The sequence below is a fragment of the Lytechinus pictus genome, chromosome 2 (genome assembly GCF_037042905.1).
Source record: "Lytechinus pictus isolate F3 Inbred chromosome 2, Lp3.0, whole genome shotgun sequence".
Classification (NCBI taxonomy): domain Eukaryota; kingdom Metazoa; phylum Echinodermata; class Echinoidea; order Temnopleuroida; family Toxopneustidae; genus Lytechinus; species Lytechinus pictus.
This window is the reverse complement of record NC_087246.1, coordinates 35948737-35967631: the sequence shown is the minus strand read 5'-3', so window position 1 is coordinate 35967631 and position 18895 is coordinate 35948737. Positions and strand designations below refer to the sequence as shown.

The 18895-nt window shown below is 37.1% G+C and overlaps 1 protein-coding gene across 1 annotated transcript; it reads right to left on the bottom strand.

Moving 5' to 3' along the window:
• Positions 1 to 726: 726 nt before the first annotated feature.
• Positions 727 to 17554, bottom strand: LOC129272247 (E3 ubiquitin-protein ligase RNF185-like). Its single transcript, XM_064115648.1, has 6 exons — positions 17463 to 17554; positions 8807 to 9235; positions 8219 to 8350; positions 7890 to 7944; positions 6833 to 6953; positions 727 to 5853 (listed from the first exon to the last, which is right to left on the bottom strand). The coding sequence occupies exons 2-6, from the start codon at positions 8962 to 8964 to the stop codon at positions 5756 to 5758; spliced, it is 564 nt and encodes a 187-aa protein (XP_063971718.1). The 5' UTR covers positions 8965 to 9235; positions 17463 to 17554; the 3' UTR covers positions 727 to 5755.
• Positions 17555 to 18895: the final 1341 nt, after the last annotated feature.

Here is an 18895-nt window from a genome sequence, read left to right as displayed (position 1 = left end):
GGTATTAGACTAATTGTAGACCGAGTGAATATACTCTACTTGTAATAGACCAGTTCGTAGTTACTTCATGGACAATTTTGGTCAAATGACCTTTCATTTCTTTCATTATGATAGGCAGATTTCAAAGCAAGATATTACGTAAGCTTGCCTTACATAGCTGGATGAAGAAATTGAATAGACCAGGTGACTAGAATAGCACACCAATTAACACTTTATGAAAATATTGTTGAATTCCTACTTTGAATGCATATCATAGCATGTTGCACAATGTACATGGCAGACTGTGAAATACCAGTCGTTTGTGGATGTAAATGAAGATCACAATTCAAAAGAATATATGAATAATCAAGACATCAAAGTTGGAGCTTATCTCATTAGATTTTAAACCACCATGTCACTTTAGTACAAATGACCTTCCTCTGATCATGCGTAGAGTCTTTTGATCATGCGCAGAAAGGAACTACATGTACGATCTGGCTTATTTGCCTTGTATAAAACTTGAACAATGGATTTCCAAGCAGGTTATATGACATACCTGTTGCACATTTTCCAGGATGAAATGTTATAAAAAAAGACAAGGCCAAAACTTGCACCCAACTGATTGCCAATCACCCAACGTTATGCTGATTCCTATATTCCCTTTTTAAACTTTATTTGGCAGGAATACAAGTGAGAGAGGAATTTTGTTTCAAACATCACACAAATAAATCAATACACGTACATGTATTTAATATAGACAAGATAATGTACTAGGTTTATTTTGATCTTTATAACATTCAATTAATATGCATGTGCAGTGGAATACTCACACACCACAAATGAATCTTCTGATATACACATCCTACATATTACATTTATTTCCTTATAACACACATATATATATATTCTTTATTTCATAACCAATGATTAGATTCACAATACCATCGTAATAATGGTACATAATTAGATGATCTCAAATGCTGACAAGCAAACGGTCACCCATCAATATTAATCTCTCATATCATCAAATTTCTGGACAATTTCTCTCAGATTACAGGAACAAGGGGATTTTTTACAAGGATAAACAGATTGACTTGTCACATATATGGGCTATCAGATTTCAGTGGGGGTTTCATGGAGGGAAAGCATTGACTCACAAAGACTAGACCAATTTGGTGCCTGAAAGGACTATTTTAAAAGGAATCAACATTAAGCACCAACGCATGTGTGATATCTGACATGTATCGTTGAAGTTCAAATGTGACTGCTCAGAATGATCTTACCAATCCGGTTTTTTGTGACACAGTATGTAAATGTGAAATCACACACACAAAATTTAAGTGCAAATTCAAGTCACACCCGACTGTCAAAAGACTGGAGGGGGGGGGGGGTAGCAGGATTTCTGGTAAAAGAGAGCAAGTCCTTTAAAAACTAGCTCTGAATTCTACAGAATGTACCCAAGATAGCCCATCCTATTGCAGCAAATGACATTTAATGACTTGAATAATCAAACAGCACCATATTCTTAACATAGATGTGATAAAGAAACATTACCAATATCCATACATAACCATATCTATTTATTATTGTACAATCAATGGTGAAGGAATCCTACTAATGACCCAAAGAATCAGTGTTTAGTCAACTATGCATACATTGAGCTTCCATAATCAAATAATCAGCAAAATCTAGACAATTTTCCCAAACATAAAATCTGGATTATATTATTTACCCTTCCAAGTCTCACTGATTCCTGTGGTCGCAAGAGATTTCACCAAGATAGAGTTACCAACATTTATATGATTGTTAAACCATTTAAATAAAATAATATCTATTACATAAAGTTTTAACAAATCTTGAATCTTTCTTTCATAATAATGTATAGTATTTCATCATACAGCTATTGTTCACACTTACAGTTGTGCTCAAAAGTCATCACCACAAAATGCACTCCTTCATGCCGAGTGAGTGTAGAATGTAAACAACACCATGACAATGTTTGGCAAGCCCAGAGAATTTAATATTTTATCATCCGAGTTCACAAATACCTATACCTTGGCAGAACTTGAACACTTCAAATATGTTCATGTTTCTGTTATCATAGGAACTCGGTAGGACAGCGTTTTGCTGGTAAACGCCAACCTGGTATATAACCAATTACCTAGGAAACATTTTACGTCTAAGTTAATCAGTCATAGTGGCTGACCTTATGAACGACAAATATTACTCCCGGGTCTTTTTATCAAAGTGGGGATTCAAACTCACAACATTGCGATTATGAGTCCAATGCTCTAACCACAGGACCACACGACCCGTGTTCTGGTGGGTTTAACTAACTTTTGAGCACCACTGTATCAAGAATACCAAAGTGTGACATCAAAATTGTCTTTTTGTGTTTCTCAGCATTTTCATAACTATATTTTTTTTTTGGTAGAGCATGATAAAAAAAAGCTTTCACACACATATTTGTCAGGAATTGGTTCATGGTTACTAAAAATACAGCCAAATCATTAGACGGAATAGCATTAGACTAAATGAAAGTAAACCATGTGGTGAGTGGACAAACTGACGGTAGACCAAATGATAGTAGACGAGTTGGCATGAGACGAATTGGAAATAAACCCAGCCACGTCTTTTGCGCCCCCACGGACCAACTCGCACCAAATATGGGTTATGGACGCTTTTCATTTGTCCAGATATGGTATCAAAATCACTGAAATACAAAAGAATTGTTTGTGACAATAGATGTCATCGCATCAAGTACTCTATACCACTTCTATTCCATTCATTATCATAAAAGAAGAAAGGTAGAGATTTCTTTGTGTTTAATCTCAATCCGTTGCAGGTCCAGAGCCCTGAGAAACAATGTCACTTCCAACCAGAGACTGAAAGATAACATCAATTGTACAATTGAATAGGATGTATCTTATTTTACAAGGTATTGGTGTCAATGATGGAAAGCTGGTATTCAAAGGTGCAAGTGTCTGGTAATATCAGGGTAATATCAACAAAGCTAATGACTTGGAAACTCACTGCTTCCTTCCTAGAACTAGTAAATGGGTACACATAAAATCTATTCGAACAAAGTTTACCTGAATACAATCCTCATCGATGTCCAATTATTTTCCAAGACAGACATTTCAAATTGTACACTACAAATTAATCATTGAAGGGCTGTAAACTAAAATATGAAAGCATGACAAACTAGCAGCAAAAACTGCTTTAATTCCAACACCTGAGTGAAACTGGCTACAGCTTGACATAGAAACACATCTTCCCTTTTACCTGTGAGCCTGCCCATTCAAGATATATATTCATATATAGACAATAATCACAAAACATAATGAAATATAATATATTCTGGGTATCTAATAAAGAATATCGTCAACAATTAACATACAAAGAAAATGAGCTAGCCCTCCCAACAGGAAAACTTTTATGTTGGATAGACTGGCTGGAGGGGATATATCCATGGTACCCATGAGAGAGCATTTGCTGTTCCAGAAAATAAGGAAATTTGGGTCTGTGCATTTACATAAAGAACTCCTACATACGTAGTGAAGTCGTCTCAAGGCATTGTACCTGCGCTACATTCTCTCTTTCATCTGCTGCCAAAATGGAGAATTTAAAAATGGAAAATGTAAACTAAAAATATAATTCTTTTATCCCGAACATAGGATCTGCACTCACATCCACTGGTGTTTGCATGCACGATGTCATTGGAAGTCGACTTCCCATGGCTGTACGTGCCGCAGTATGATCTAAATGATTTTATCCCTAGTGAAGGGGACCAATCTTCTACATTGACACACATAAGCAGTAGACGGGGACGCCAAACGATAACGAACTAGTAGAGGAACCAAGCCATAAAGATTAGACATGGTTGGGGAATTTTTGAATATCTTGATATCATCATTTTACTGAAAACTATTGCAACAATATTTACCAAGTGTTTACATAACCATATGCATGTCAAAAGTCAAACATACATGGAAATGTATGAACCATATATTTACAGTCAAAATATGGCATGTAAGTTTGAAAAATGCAAACAATCTGTTATCATAATGATCAGTTCATCAGGGAACACATTTTCTCTCTGAGCCTGCCCTTAATAGAATCGGGCAAATGCATCTTCAGATTTCAAAATCAAATTTGAGTAATGGTCTGTGTGTGCTGTTGTTCATGCTAATCGCTGTGTGACCAAAGGGCAGATGTACTCTCATCAGGATGATTGAGGGCGCCCTTCAAAAGTCCGACTGGACAGTGGGCGACACGACATTGCTCCTGCAAGAATTGCTCCAAGGCTTTGTTCTGTCTGAGATGTAGGGTTGCATAGGGTTTATGTTAGGTCTAGGATAGGGAATAATGTTAATCCAGGGTTGAAGTTGGTCATTCCAATACTATGTGGAATTTACAGCGGAGCAATCGTCACTAGAGCAAATGTCACTGAACTGGGCATGGGCAGTGACACCTCTACATATATTTTTTGGTGCGGGAGGGTGAGAGTCAACTTGGTAATTTAATACTCTTTAGTCATTCTTTTTCTTTTGAGAGAGAGAGAGACTAGGAAAGGGGTGGTTTGAAAAAAAATTGCCATCAGTAAAAATACATGTAAAGCCAGGGACCTGCATTTTGCTCTCAACCCGCATACAGGAAGTCAGAATGACTTTCTTAATGGATATTAGCTACAGAGATAGTGGTGTAAATGGCCTCATGTGTTTTGTTCTTCCAGGGGTGAAATGCAGGTTACACAAAGGACTGGACGCATAAATCTTCATTGAAAATGCCCTTCAAGAGTGAGTTGTTTTCTAGAATACAGACGATTACAAAATTCAAGGTGTAGGGCATTTCTGAGAAAAGTGAAGGAACAATGATGTAATTTCTGGGGAAAAGTGAGGTCCCTTGCCCCTGTGCCCACCCCCTGGTGTCACGTATGGATTCTCCTAAATGGATTTGTTATACCACTGATGTACAAGAGAATGTGATCTTTACAAAGAATCTCTAAATGCTCATTAAGGCATGATGTGTAAAGGACCTGTCATTTTGTTCCATGCAAGCCTTGCGTGTGACTTGTGGGTAACTATTTTTGCTACCCGCAGGTCGCCCACATAGACAGTATCTCGCACGTAACTCACACGCAGTTGTCCACAGAAGCGCACGCAAGTCTGATTTGCACGCAATAAGGTTTTTAACATGCTCAAAACATTTTTTAGGGTGAGTTGCGGGCGACCAACCGCAACTCACCCACAAGGCTTGCACGGAATGATGTGACCGAGCCTTAAGAGCACTGCACTCTATTCAGTACCATCAAGCAAGGATTGTGAAGGGCGACCTCAATATTTGGATGCAATTAGTGAATTAAAGTACGATTTTTAAAAGCTGGTGCTCAGATTGATGTCACAAGGTGTTGAAGCTATCTCTACAATAGTGTATTTTTTGCAGAATAAAGTGCAGAATTAAGCACCAAGTTTAACACTTACACAATTGTCCATCCAATCACTTTTGAAAATATAAACATTTTACTACTGAAGTCCAATAGATTATCACCAACCATCGCATGAATCCCTGAAGAATGCTTGGCTCGTTTAACTCCAGGGCTCTGTTTCATAGTTCACATAATGCTAGAATACCATATAACAAATGGCTCTCGGCCAATCAACAGACTACTTTCAGTAGCTTTTAACAGCAGATTGTGGAAGTTGACATTGTTTGTTAAAACAGGGCCCTGGTTGCAATAAAGCAGTAGTTTGATCTTACACGGTTTCAACCAGCATCAGGCTACTAGCAACCAGAATACAAAGAGAAATGCTACCCACAGGAACACTTTGGATAAAAACTGCTCTTCAGGATTGCTAGGAACTTGTGGACGAGCTGTAAGAATAAAGCCAAAAGAAAGAAAGAAAGAAAGAAAGAGGGAGGGAAAGAGAAAGAGAGAGACACGTAGATGGGCAAGGGAGTGAAGGAGGGAGAGAGGCGATGGAGAGAAAGGAAGGAGAGTTAAAAAAAAAAAACTTTAATGATCATCTGTAAGATATCTTATAATCTTGAGGTTGGGTTGGAATAAAATGAAATTATGGATCTAGCAAGGTTCAATTAAAGAGAAACGAATAGAAATGAAAACTATAACGCATCAGGTTATAGGTAAGAAGGATTAAAATGACAGGAATAAAGACTAAAAAATAACTTTTATTCATTCACAGATCCCCCTAAATTACTCTTGTGACTTTTGTAAAGTGATAATGCTGAGCATTCCTATCAATGCTCAGAAATGTAAAAAAAAAAAAAAAAAAAAAAAAAACTCATGCAAAGTAATTTTGTTAAACATGATTTTGTTGAAAGATATACTATAAATTGAACATTTTTTTTTTGAGGGGGTTAACAATGTCATTTGTTTGTTAGTTATTCATACTTGAAATTTAGGTGTACATATAAAAACACTATTTAAGAGCAGAAATATTTCATTTGTGATGACTAAAATGTTAACTTCTTTGGCCCCATCATTCAATAGCCATTCAAAAATATGCCTTAGAATTATTTCAGTTACAATCAATGGAAATGTTATAATTGAAGGTCCTTTGCAATTGGCCCGGAAACCTGTCTCACAAGAATCAGAATTGATCCTATCAATCTCAACTATAAAAATCCATTGAGGTCATAATTTTTTAATGGTGTATGCACTGTCAGATAACACAAGAATCGTGCTTGTTGACTGGTCAAATCAATGACAAATTCACAAGTATTCATCAACTTAACATGGAATGGGCATATTTAAAGACTTTGCTGACATTGATCGGATCAATCATAACTTTTTTAAATGTAAAACAGGGTCCTAATCTTTCTTGATACTTACGTGGATGTCCTACTCTGCCATCACCTAGATTGAATGTTGATGCAAAGAAACCGAAAGGAAAGGCACCGATACCAAAGGACATGTGAAAACCACCATCTCCAAAACCAAAACCCTGGAATGGCTGTTAAAATGAATACAAATCAGGATATATTAGAAATCATTTCAAGATGAAATTTTTATAATTTATTATGTAATTATTTTTATCATCAAAAAAAAAAAAAAAAACACAAGAAAACATTTTGAATCTTCTAAATCCCAGATAAAATTATGTATGGATGATTTTATCTCTACTCATAAACTTTTAAACCCATGAAAAGTTGAATGGAATTCCTAAGGTACATGAAGGTAACAAACTTGGTAAATATTCTTGCTATAAGAGAATTCTAAAGCACAGATTGTATTACGCACCACATAACTGTTTTAACTGGTTGATTACAGAAAATAAGTATTTCACTAGAATTTCTACAGGGAATAATCGGTTCCAATTAGATTTAATTAAAGAAATCGTTTAATGAAAGAAGCATGTATAAAATCCAATCAAAAAGAACAAACCTTTGGTTATATTACATGTAGGTTACAGAGATCTCACTGTACTTTTTTTTCTTTGGTTGGTATCAGACAACTTATAATATATTAGTAGTACACTATCGTTTGCCTGGCTGGCAACCAAAGAAAGTACAAAATAATAACTACCATTTATCCCACAGAAAAAAGGGTTCAAAATGCAACTCACAAGGAGAGATAAAGTGTGTCACAAAGCTGTTTATAAAGCTCTTCATGACTTTGAGAAGCAAATGGAATATGAAGTGCTACAAAGTGACCCAAAACTTTTGAATGACATCTTTGCATACTATGACTGCATTTCATTGAACGAAAGGTACATTTTGCCCTAAAAATTGTGTTAACAGTCGAAATGTTACTCAGAAACTCCATTTTCCACTTTAACAGCTAATGTGCAGAAGACAAACAACTGGCCTGCCTTACTTCAGTCGTTCGTAATACTGTGCATAACTTCATTGCCAGGTTTATGAAATAGCCCCCTGCAGAAATCACTTACCCCTTGTGTCTCTGGTTCATGTCTTTCTCCCTGTGGTCTGGGTGGCATCTTTTCTCTGTAAATGCAATGAAAGAAAGTGAAAAAATATGAACTCGGTTCCACTTCTAGGGATATTTTCATATTGACTCCAAAGTGTGGTGTATAGTCAAATTGGTTCAATCTCATGTGATCAAACCGTCTTTACCCTGAACAAGTGCAAATTACTGACATAGTCATTCTATCAGGTTGTGATGCCCTTATGAAAGAAGAATACCAAAGATTTGAATCAAACATGTCGCTTAATTGTGCATTACCACTTACAATTCTAATTAAAAGCAAACGTCACTTACCTGGGATCTTTTTGATTTGTACTCCCCCTGCCATATAATGGAATAACCTTATCTCTGCTAATACCTGCTTTGCATACTGGACATACTTGTCTGTTTGGTCTGGTTTCAAGCCACTGGTATAAACAAGGCCAACTGCATGTTCATGTATTAGGGGGAAAGACAAAGAAGTATTTGTTACTGTTATGTACAGTACATAGAGTGTATGTATTATTTGTAATGGACTTAATTCTTTTGACATATTTTCAAAATAGAGCTTGATAATAATAATTTAATTAATAACTATTGGATTTTTAAGAGGGCATGCATACATGGATGTTTGTCATCTTTGCTCTATTTGTAATGAAATGACTAAAAGGCACAGTTTACGAACAACATAGTTTAACATGATGGCCCGTAGTTTGAACAGACGCTATGTTTGATTTTGACACTGCCTACATGTATGTACATGTATCTTGCCATATTTCCAATGCTTTCCTCAATGATTTGAGAAATAACTCCCCCTCTTTGCAAGAAAGTATCAAATCCCTCATCATGCCAAGCTCAAATTGCCTATCATCAAGTATATTTCTGAAAAGACTTTCGACTCACCAGAATAAATGACCACATCTACTGACGACCGCATCTTTGGCAGTATCAAGACATATGTTGCACTCAAACAAGCTCTCTTGGTTACTTGGATCTTCTGCCGATGCTGATGCCCCATTGCTAGGCTTCTGGTTACCGTCCTCCGTACTGTTGCTTGCCATGGTGGAATTATTATGTATTTCAAAAAATGTATTCTTCAAGGAGTCTGAATCTATCTTGTGGAAAGTCAACCTGCCTCCTAGAAAAGTTGCATCCTTTAGAAATAATGGAGACTATGAGGTCATACTGGTCTGCTGGAACTTCTGTGTTTATGCAAATGGATTAGGACGTGACGATACTGTGGGCTACATCCAGGCTGTGAGATGCATTATTACTGAATGTGCTTGTCATCAAAACGTCTTGAATACTCTTCTTAAAACTGCTGTGCATATACTGTTGGAGAAAAAAAGTGAAAAAGATGTCTTAATCTGAAGGAAATATTTGAGTCAGAGTGATCAGTAAAGCAACGTTCATGCATATTTCATGCATACGTGCGGCTAAACTTATACATGAACGTAGTTGCATGTTTGCAAAATATTGATCGCTATGCGTATCAAAATTACATGTACATTAAAAGACGAAGTCTAACCAAGACGTGAAAGAAAAACTCAAATCCAAAATAGAGCCGTTTATGATGCCTGGTGTGGCTGAAAAGTAAGTAGATATTAGAGAGCAAATCTGTGAAAAAAATGAGCTGAAAATAATTCTTAAAATGAGCAAAAGTTTAGTATAAATACTATTACTAAGATAGGCCAATGAATATGGGCATTTGGGTAAGCAATAAAAGTCAAGGCATCATAAAAAATGTGCTGTAGATCATGTCAATTAGTAATGGTCTAGTGTAAAAAGTGTTGGATTAGACTTCTACACTGCACTCTGGCATGTAATTACATGCAACTCGTCTTAAAAAAAGATTACATAGAACTATTCTCAATTCTATAAACTAGAAGTCAATCCTGCAGTTAATTGGTTTAACCCTATCTAGGCCGGGGTATTTTGGGAGTTCATATGGCCGGAGAGGGGGGGGGGGGGGGGGCTCCCAGGCCCCTCTTGAGATCCTTGAGATTATTGTAATATTATTTACAATCAATATTTAAATTCTATTATTTAATAAAAAAACATTTTTAATCTATAAATTTTTCTTCAAAACGGCACTTCGTAATACAGCTCATTGAAGCTACGACGAACGTTTACGTCATATCGAAGCGGGTTTAAGGGTCAAGCCTATTATATTGCAGTGTTAACAATATGGAGATACATGACATCTGTCTGGTAAGAAACACCTAATTTTTCTTATTTTTGGGGGGAAACTATCATACCTTTAACATGTTTAATGCATTAGGTGTATAAAGGTATGCAATTTAATAAAATTTTGGTTTACATCATAACCTTGTTCATTGAATGAGTGGTTTACATATGGACGACTAGTTCTAATGTTAAATATAAAGGGAATCTGGACTACGATCTTCTCCATAGTGGCATTGGCTGCCTTGTCTAGGCTCCGTGATCAAATGACAATATCAAAATGAGGCGCTAGTGTAGTTTCGCACCTCCCCGTTTAATGGTTTTCAAACATGTACAATCTCACCCTAAATAATTCACAACCTAAAATACTTGCATCTGAGCCTCCAAAGTCCAGTAGAAACCTATAAAATAATTTATGGCATTGATGATGTGAATAGAGACCTATTCTTCACATCAGCTACCACTCAAGCAACGCGTGGCCACCCTTACAAGCTATTTTTGAAAAGGAGTAGACTGGCAGTGAGACAAAACACCTTCAGTGTTAGAGTGGTTAATGACTGGAACTCCTTGCCTACTGAGGTAGTCACAGCATCAACAATCAATGGCTTCAAGACAAAGTTAGACAAGTTCTGGTCTGCGTGGCATTATGTTCACGCATGGGAATAGTGCCTATTTCATTCCAATACATTAATTGGCACAGCACATTGCACAAATAGCACAGACTCAGTTTTCGAACTTATCCAAGCTAGGAAGACAACAAGCTAGGAAGACAACAAGATAGGAAGACAACAAGATAGACCTGGAAACTTGACTGCAGGAACAACTGTATTTTTCCAGTAGATGCGGTATAAAGGTATAAAGAAGTTCAGTATTTGCCGTTTTGACACTTTTTTACAAAGTTTTACACCTATTTCGGAATCACTCGGTCGCGATCGCTTGATCAAGCTCAGCGCTGCACATAAGCAGTCGGTACGCGTATATACGTACCACCTAGTGAAGTGCAAGAAGAGCGAGTTTTTCTATGGTATCTTCAAAAAGATTTTTTCCCCTCTTTCAGCTTGCACCAAGTATTACGGTAGTGGTTGTGCAGAGTGGTTGACGTTTGTTGTGTGAAGGTATGTGTGTGGGGTGTGCGTGTGTGTGATTTTTTTGAATGAAATAAGAAATGTGAAAAATGTGAATACACGTAGATTAAGCGATGAAATAAGAAAAAATAATGAAAGAGGGGAAAAAAATCTTTTTGAAGATACCATAGAAAAACTCGCTCTTCTTGCACTTCGCTAGGTGGTACGTACTGTACGCGTACCGACTGCTTATGTGCAGCGCAGCGCTGAGCTTCAAGCGACCGAGTGATTCCGAAATAGGTGTAAAACTTTTTTTTAAAAAGTGTCAAAACGGCAAATATTCAACTTCTACTGGACTTTGGAGGCTCAGATGCAAGTATTTTAGGTTGTGAATTATTTAGGGTGAGATTGTACATGTTTGAAAACCATTAAACGGGGAGGTGCGAAACTACACTAGCGCCTCAAAATCATTTAAAAATATGATCACAGAGTCTTCTACTAGCCCCGGGGGGGGGGGGGGGCACTCGACCAAAAAAGTGGTAGGGGTGTGCCGCGGGCGAGGCAAAAAACGGGGGCCTTGGAGCGGGCTTATTGTAAAAAGGAGGGTCCTCGGAACGGGCTTCGGAACTACAAATGTTTGTGAAAACGGGGGTCCTCGGAACGGATCTCCGTATCTCTGTGAGTGCGTATGCATCCCTATGGAACGGGCAATCGTGCATGACGCAGCTAGCGCGGCCTCCGCCGGGTGCGCTCGATGGTCGAAAAGCGCTCTACGGCCGCTTTTCACCAAAATTGTAGCAGATCAATGCGACCGGAACGACGTAACGAAAAATATGCGAAGCTTTGGAGCTGATTTCTTTCTTCTTTTTTCTCGATAAGAAGGAAATGCTATGCCTTGGAGCGGCTTTCTTTGTTCTTTTTCTCAATAAGACAAAAATGCTTTGCCTTGGAACGGAAATTTGAGTGTAAAAATGGGGGTCCCCTCCGCGGCACATACCCACTATGCATTATATACTGAGTGCCCCCCCCCGGGCTACACGTACGTGCAGTCGCCGCTGGCTAACGTCAGCTTAATGGACGACGCCATATTGCCAGATTCAGGCAGATTTGGCCCGCGCCCTCACCGGCTAACGCTCGGCTAAAGCTCGAACGCCATTCACCCATACACTAATTCCCCTTGATTACCGTTGTTAAAAACCTCTGTCCAATCTTTTCCAGCATTTTTATGAATTAGCGATTAATGTTTTTCCGTTTATCAAATATCCTTCATTATACATATATTTTTTTCATATTTATAACATTTTTATTTTAATCACAATTTCAGTCCAAACGCGGGTCAGTTTTTGTTAACCCACGTTGTTTGTGCGTGCCCACGTATAGCCTTACGCGTATTGAAAGGAATGATGTTGGGTCGAAAAAACAGAATTGTTATTGTTTGTTCCTTGTTTGTTGGGGATGAAACTATGATGGCGACCAGTCACGTTTGACTGTACCGCCAAATAGTTAAGATTAATTAATTAAGGTCAAGGTGAGATAAGAGAAATGAGCAAGGGGCATTGTGGTGGGGGGGGGGGGGAGGGAGAGAGAGAGAGAGGGGGGGGGGTTACGAGGGCCGGGCCGAGTGGGGATACAGTTTCATCATGCAGTACAGGGCGTCGATGAACACTTTTATTTTTTCTCCAAAATATGGAAAGTGACAGAATAATCAGAAAAAGGTTGATTGGTTCTGATTTTGAAAAAAAAAACAGAATTTATCAAGATTGCTGTTATTCTTCATGGTTGTAGAATTTAATTTAGTTTCTCTGATAAGTATAATTCTTTCAAACAACTCAAATTTTGATTAATCGTATTTCATTTATTTCACTCTTTTCTTTCGCCTCGTTTTTTTTTTCTTCCAAAAAATCAGGGAGCTGAAAAATATGAGAGCTAGAACCTAAAGATATGGGGTAGCTATGACGTTGGAGGGGGCGCAGCCTCATGCACTTGCAGATCCAAATGAATTTTCATATGGGAAAACTTAGAGTAGCCCCTATTTCTTTAATATTATTTTTACAAGCAAAAAGAAGTCAATGAAGACATCAGGCCACCGACAGCTGCCTCGTCAAAGGGGGGGGGGGGTGGTCGATTATTTTGAGTATTTTTTTTCATTTTGTCCTCAATAGGGGGGGGGGTTCAATTAGTTCTATATAGGCCTACACTATGTCTTTATATATGGGGGGGGGGGGTCTGCTACTATAAGCATGTTTTTAAAAGGGCTTAATAAGGGGCTTAATTAATACAACAGAAATTGTACGATTTAACACAATAAAATGTATCATCGAGGTTAATACTAAATTAATACATAATTAATAATTGTTTTAATTGAAAATGAAAATAATAAAGGCACTCATAGATCTTAACATCTCATAAATACAGGCCTAAACCTGTATTGGAAGTTGAACAGGCATAAAGTATAAATGTTTAGCTATAGCTGATGCTTTGATCCCGCAACCAAATAATGTTATCATAAACTAGTAGATGTTATATCAGTCATGTCAGTGGCGTAACAAGTGAAAATAATTGAGGGTACTACGATATGGCGTATCAGGCAAAATTTATAAAATATATAGTTGCAAGCAAGCGACATAAGCATAATTTTGACTTTTGGTTACAAAAATCCAATTGAACAATTTCGCAAGATTCTCTTACCTTTTCCTTTTTTTTTTCTTGTTCGTGAATTGGGGGCATGCAAGACCCCCCCCCCCCATACAGCACCACTCTTTGTTGTCACTGTCTAAAATTTGATTCAAACTTTGAGAATTTGAATTTCTCATCTAAGTAATCCAAAGGGATAAGACAAAAATATTTGCAGATTACTTATTTCAAAGTATTTTTATACCTATAACTCCCCAACTCTGCTCTAGCTGCACTGCACGTTGCCTAACGGCCTTCCACCAAAGGGCCAGGCCGACTCGCCCCGTGAGCAAGTGACCGCGTTCGCGTAAGTTCACCCAAAGCCATGACTAAATTCTGACCATAAACATCACCTAACTAATCACTCTCTGACAATATTTCAAAGTATCTTTTATTACAGTCGATCCTTTGGGCCATTAAACGATAATATTTCCAATGTTATCATGACAAACAATTTTAATGAGATAGTGGCATTGTAGAAAAAACAAATTTATAAGCACGAAATGGCACCAGATAAATCATCAAACATACAGCGCAGCGTTCAGGACTGGTGAGTGGTACGGCTCGCTTGGAGTTTTCGCCCCGACGAATTCGGCGAAAACGCTGCCATTGCGCCGTGCGAATGTTCAATCTGCGGCTCTCAATCAGAGACTTGAATGTCTCTTTTTGCATTATCGAAAATGTATCATAGACTTTGTTTGATTTGTTTACAAGTAAGTTGCATATCCGTCGTGATAATTAGGAAAATCCACGATGTCTTCTTCTAATTCTGTAAAAATTACCTCTTCAAAGTGCCTGTGTCAGAAAATTGCCGGAAATCGTAAAAACTTGCCTTAAATGTCTCTTTTTGAAAGTTCATCCATGGTCTGGAAAAAATGTTATAATTTATGTAGACGTATAACAAGGCTCCACATTAACTTTTTTTGGTGGTGGCCCGTTCGGGCCACCAAAACCATCAAAATTTTTTTTTTGGTGGCCCGATATTAAAGTTTGGTGGCCCGAAAAATATAAAGAAAAACATTAAAAATGAATAAAACAAACTTCTGAAATATTAATTCTGCAGCCACTACCACTATGTTACTTTTACTTTATACATGTAAACCTTGTTTGCTGTAATTTTACTTTGCTAATTGATAAACGTTTCTATTGTTGTAAAAATGAAATGATTGAAAGAGAATAAATTAATTGTATTGTTCGCAGGTTGTGTGGACTTTTTTTAAATCTCTGTATAGAGATAATGGTAAAGTAAATAAATAGTGCATAGCAAATTCAGATAGATGTACAAAACAATGGTTTTTCCTTCCTTCCTCTTTGAATCCTAAAACCTAGAATATGCATGCCCCAAATCCAGTTTATTTCTGTTTTCTCTTTTGCAGCATATTATAGAAGGAGAAAATCACAGAAAAATATGCTGCAAAATTAGAACAATGCATAAAAGGGGGAAACAAACGAAAATAATTTTCAAAAAGTATATTACAAAAAGAAAACAAAAATAATAAAAGAAATTAGTGAAATAAAACAAAAGAAAGAAAATGAAGAAAGAAAAAACAAAGAACAGGGAAAAAAAGAAAATAAAAAAATTAGAGAGAAAAAAGAAAAGAAAATGAAAGAAAAATTAATAAAACAAAGTTAATAAAAAAATGGGGAAAAGGGGAAAATTAAGAAGCCATTACATATATTTTTTAACAGATGTGGCAACAGTCTATTCTGACTGGAATATAATTAAAAGCCAAGCAAATAATTTTCACTTACTTTATGGGAATGGCACATTTTTATTTTTATATCCTTTAGTTTGTATTATTTTATTTTCAGTAGAAACATATTTTTTAATCAGGCATATTCAATGGGAAGGTGTATAAATGGTTTAACCACTGTCAAAAAAAAATGAAAGGAAAAAAAAAAGAAAACGGCAAAAATTATATCTGGAAAAAAAGTGTGAGAAAAGTCCTTCCCTATATTTGCCAAAATGTTGGGTGAAAAAATCACATTTCATATCAATGAAATGCCTTCCCAAAGTATTTACTTTCTCAAGAGTGGTTTAAGAAGTCATTTATAAACAAGAAAGAAAGAAACTGTCTGTTTGTTTTTGGCTAGAAAATACACAGCTTCGAAAGAAACCAAGTATCAACATACATACAAATGCACACGTGGGACTGTGATGTAATTGCCTATGTGTTTTATGTGTATTAATTCATGTGGAAATCGGTCTTTTTGAGTCAAAAGAGAGGTCATAATTCCTCTTCTTAATACTTGCAAATAATCAGGATACACCAGATTTTCGTAATATAGACTGTAGAATTGCATTTCATTGGTGTAAAATGTGACTTTGACTGAGATTTTCAAAGTTCTGTGGAAGATTTCTCAGCTGCAACATTTTTTATCGCAGCTCCCTGAGTCTGAATAGGCTGAGCTAGCTAGATCTAGAGCACAGCTGTATGCAGTGGCTTCATGCAAAGCTCACGCCAGCCGGCCGGCGCGTCTGGCTGGATAATAGCTACTGTATGCTATAGCTGTAGGCCTAATATGCAAACTTTGTGTGTGTGTATTTGTGTGTAGATCAACAAAAAGGGCGCATGACGAACTGGCTTGCAATTTGAGCTGTAGAAAGTTGATAAATGCGTGCAAAATTGGGAGAAAAATTGCGCTACTTTGAAAATTATTGGTTGCCCGATTCGGGCCACCAAAACTTAACATTTTATCAATAATGGTTGCCCGAGGTGAATTTTTGGTGGCCCCGGGCCACCGCTAATGTCGAGCCTTGCGTATAACGTAAACAAATACATCCTCGATCACTGAAATGAAGTGTTTGCTAAGCTTTTATATCTCAGACCACGTTACCATGGCAACTTGGGAAAACCTTTATTTTTTAGTAATAAAATTCTGGTTTTAAGGGTCATTTTAGAGACATAAAACTAACCATATTTTGAAGTATTGGGTTTAAATTTCACATAAAACTGAATTATCTATGTTTATACTTTCGTATATGAATATTCATATTTCTTATAGAATCTTAGTTTTTGATTGGTCAATGTTTCAGTCATGGATAATAACTGAGCGTTAAAAAATCTGAAAATGCGCATTTTATCGGCAACCAACAATCAAGATGGCGGAACACATTAAGTTGGCGCTATGCACGTACGTGGCTACTAGCCTTCTAGGCTACATCTGTCCCATATTATAAAATGCATGAATTTCAATTTTTTTTTTTATTCGTGATGACTTATTTTTGTTTCCTTGTTAAGAAGGGGTGTGAAATTATTAAAAAAGCTCCTTGAAGCAGACGGCTGCCAGCTATCTAGGGCCAAGTATACTTCAGTCTGGCGAGAAGCCAACGCAGTTCAGCGGAACAACCAAATCTACAGTACAAAGCTGAGTCAGAGACTGAAGCTTTTGGTCTAGGCCTATATGCCCGTCACTGCACTGCACCGCCGACGCTCTCCCGGTCCAGTAGTGTATCGTACCGTTCTCGGTAACGCTCGCGTCGACTAGCACAGCAGCTCATCAGTCCCATCACACACATCTTTTATTGCTATTCTTTTTCGTGCTTACATAACTATCCTGAGACATATATTGCTCTATCTCGTTGATGATATCATTTTACAATATATGCAAAAATGAAATGTGAATTGAAAACTTACCTTAATTCTAGCAAATCTACAGGGGAAAAGAAAATTTTCGACATCAGGCATCAACCTCTGTGCTGATCCTCCCACTGCCTATTACGTGTTTTAGAAAACCGCCCTCTTTAGGTCTAATGTTGGAGAGCAGAATCGAGTGTTTTTTTTAATTTTTTTTAAAGGATGTTTTTATTGTATTCTCTCAAATCAAAATACACATTTACATTTCATGAAAAATCAATTGAAACATGATTATAAATTTTGCAATAAATCCATATCCCATATGATTATACAAATATACATCGAACTTCAAATATACCGGAAATTAATACTGACCCGGATACTGATGACAACATGCGTTTCAACCCCAGTTTCAACAATTACAAATGAAAATTTTAACATGATGCAGGGGCGGATCCAGCTTTTTATAAAGGGGGGGGGTTGGGGTGGTATGCGAGGGAGCGTAGCGACCGAGTCCAAGCGAGCGGAGCGAGCGAGGGGGGAGGGTGTGGGAGGGGGGTGTCCCCCTCCCACAGTAGGGAAAATTTTTGAAAATCTGTGTGTGAAAATGGCGTTTTCTTGCATCTAAAACACCACTCTTTTTGGTATAGAGGTCGTTGCCAAATTAACCCCCATGAAAATTTGTAAAATTAAGTTGCATTTTCCTGCAATGTAACATTTGTTCGCCCAACCCCCCCCTCCCCCCAAAAGAAATAATAATAATAATAATAATAATAATAATAAATGAAATAAATACATAGAAATAGAATAAAATAAAATTACAAGTTTAAAAAAAAAGATAAGATTTAAAAAAATGGTCCCCGGATTTTTTTTTGGGGGGTTGCAACCCCCCCAACCCCCCCTCTAGATCCGCTTCTGTGATGTATTACATGTAAATGACAAGAAAGAGAAAAAAAAACAATGATAAAAAACAGTGATGTTCTACCTCCCACCCCAAGTGTTTTTTTCTTTTAAATCAATTCATTCAGTGACATTTACAACCAGCTCTGAAATACAAACATAAACTGACGATTAACTTCATAAATAATACATCAAAGTACCAATAACAAAGTATAACAGGTACACAAATCTATAGATTTAAATCAATTAAACTGGTCCATTCATTATTCCAATTCACTGAAAGAAACTTAAGAAATATAATACAGAAAAAATAAAGAAAACCAAAACCCGCACTCAGGCCCCCTCCTTCCCCACACCACCTTGCCCATCCCATCCCACCCTCCCCAGCCCCACCATATCTGCGCCTCGCTCCCCCCAAAAAAAAACAATGACCCAGGCAAGCCCCCGCTTGAACATTAGAATCTGCACTGCTATACAACGTATACATTGAGGGGAGAGAGAGAAGAGAAAAGGAGAGAAATAAATGAAGAAGAAAAGGAAGAAGAAGAAAAGGAAAAAAAGTAACTCTGCCATTCATTCGGAATCAAAAGCCT

Bases quoted from the DNA above. Each gene is read 5' to 3' on its own strand.
- LOC129272247 (XM_064115648.1), bottom strand. From the start codon at position 8,964: ATGGCAAGCAACAGTACGGAGGACGGTAACCAGAAGCCTAGCAATGGG. The intron at 8,351-8,806 runs GTGAGTCGAAAG...ATGAACATGCAG, and splicing joins AGATGTGGTCATTTATTCTG to TTGGCCTTGTTTATACCAGT. The intron at 7,945-8,218 runs GTAAGTGACGTT...TTGCATTTACAG, and splicing joins ACAAATCAAAAAGATCCCAG to AGAAAAGATGCCACCCAGAC.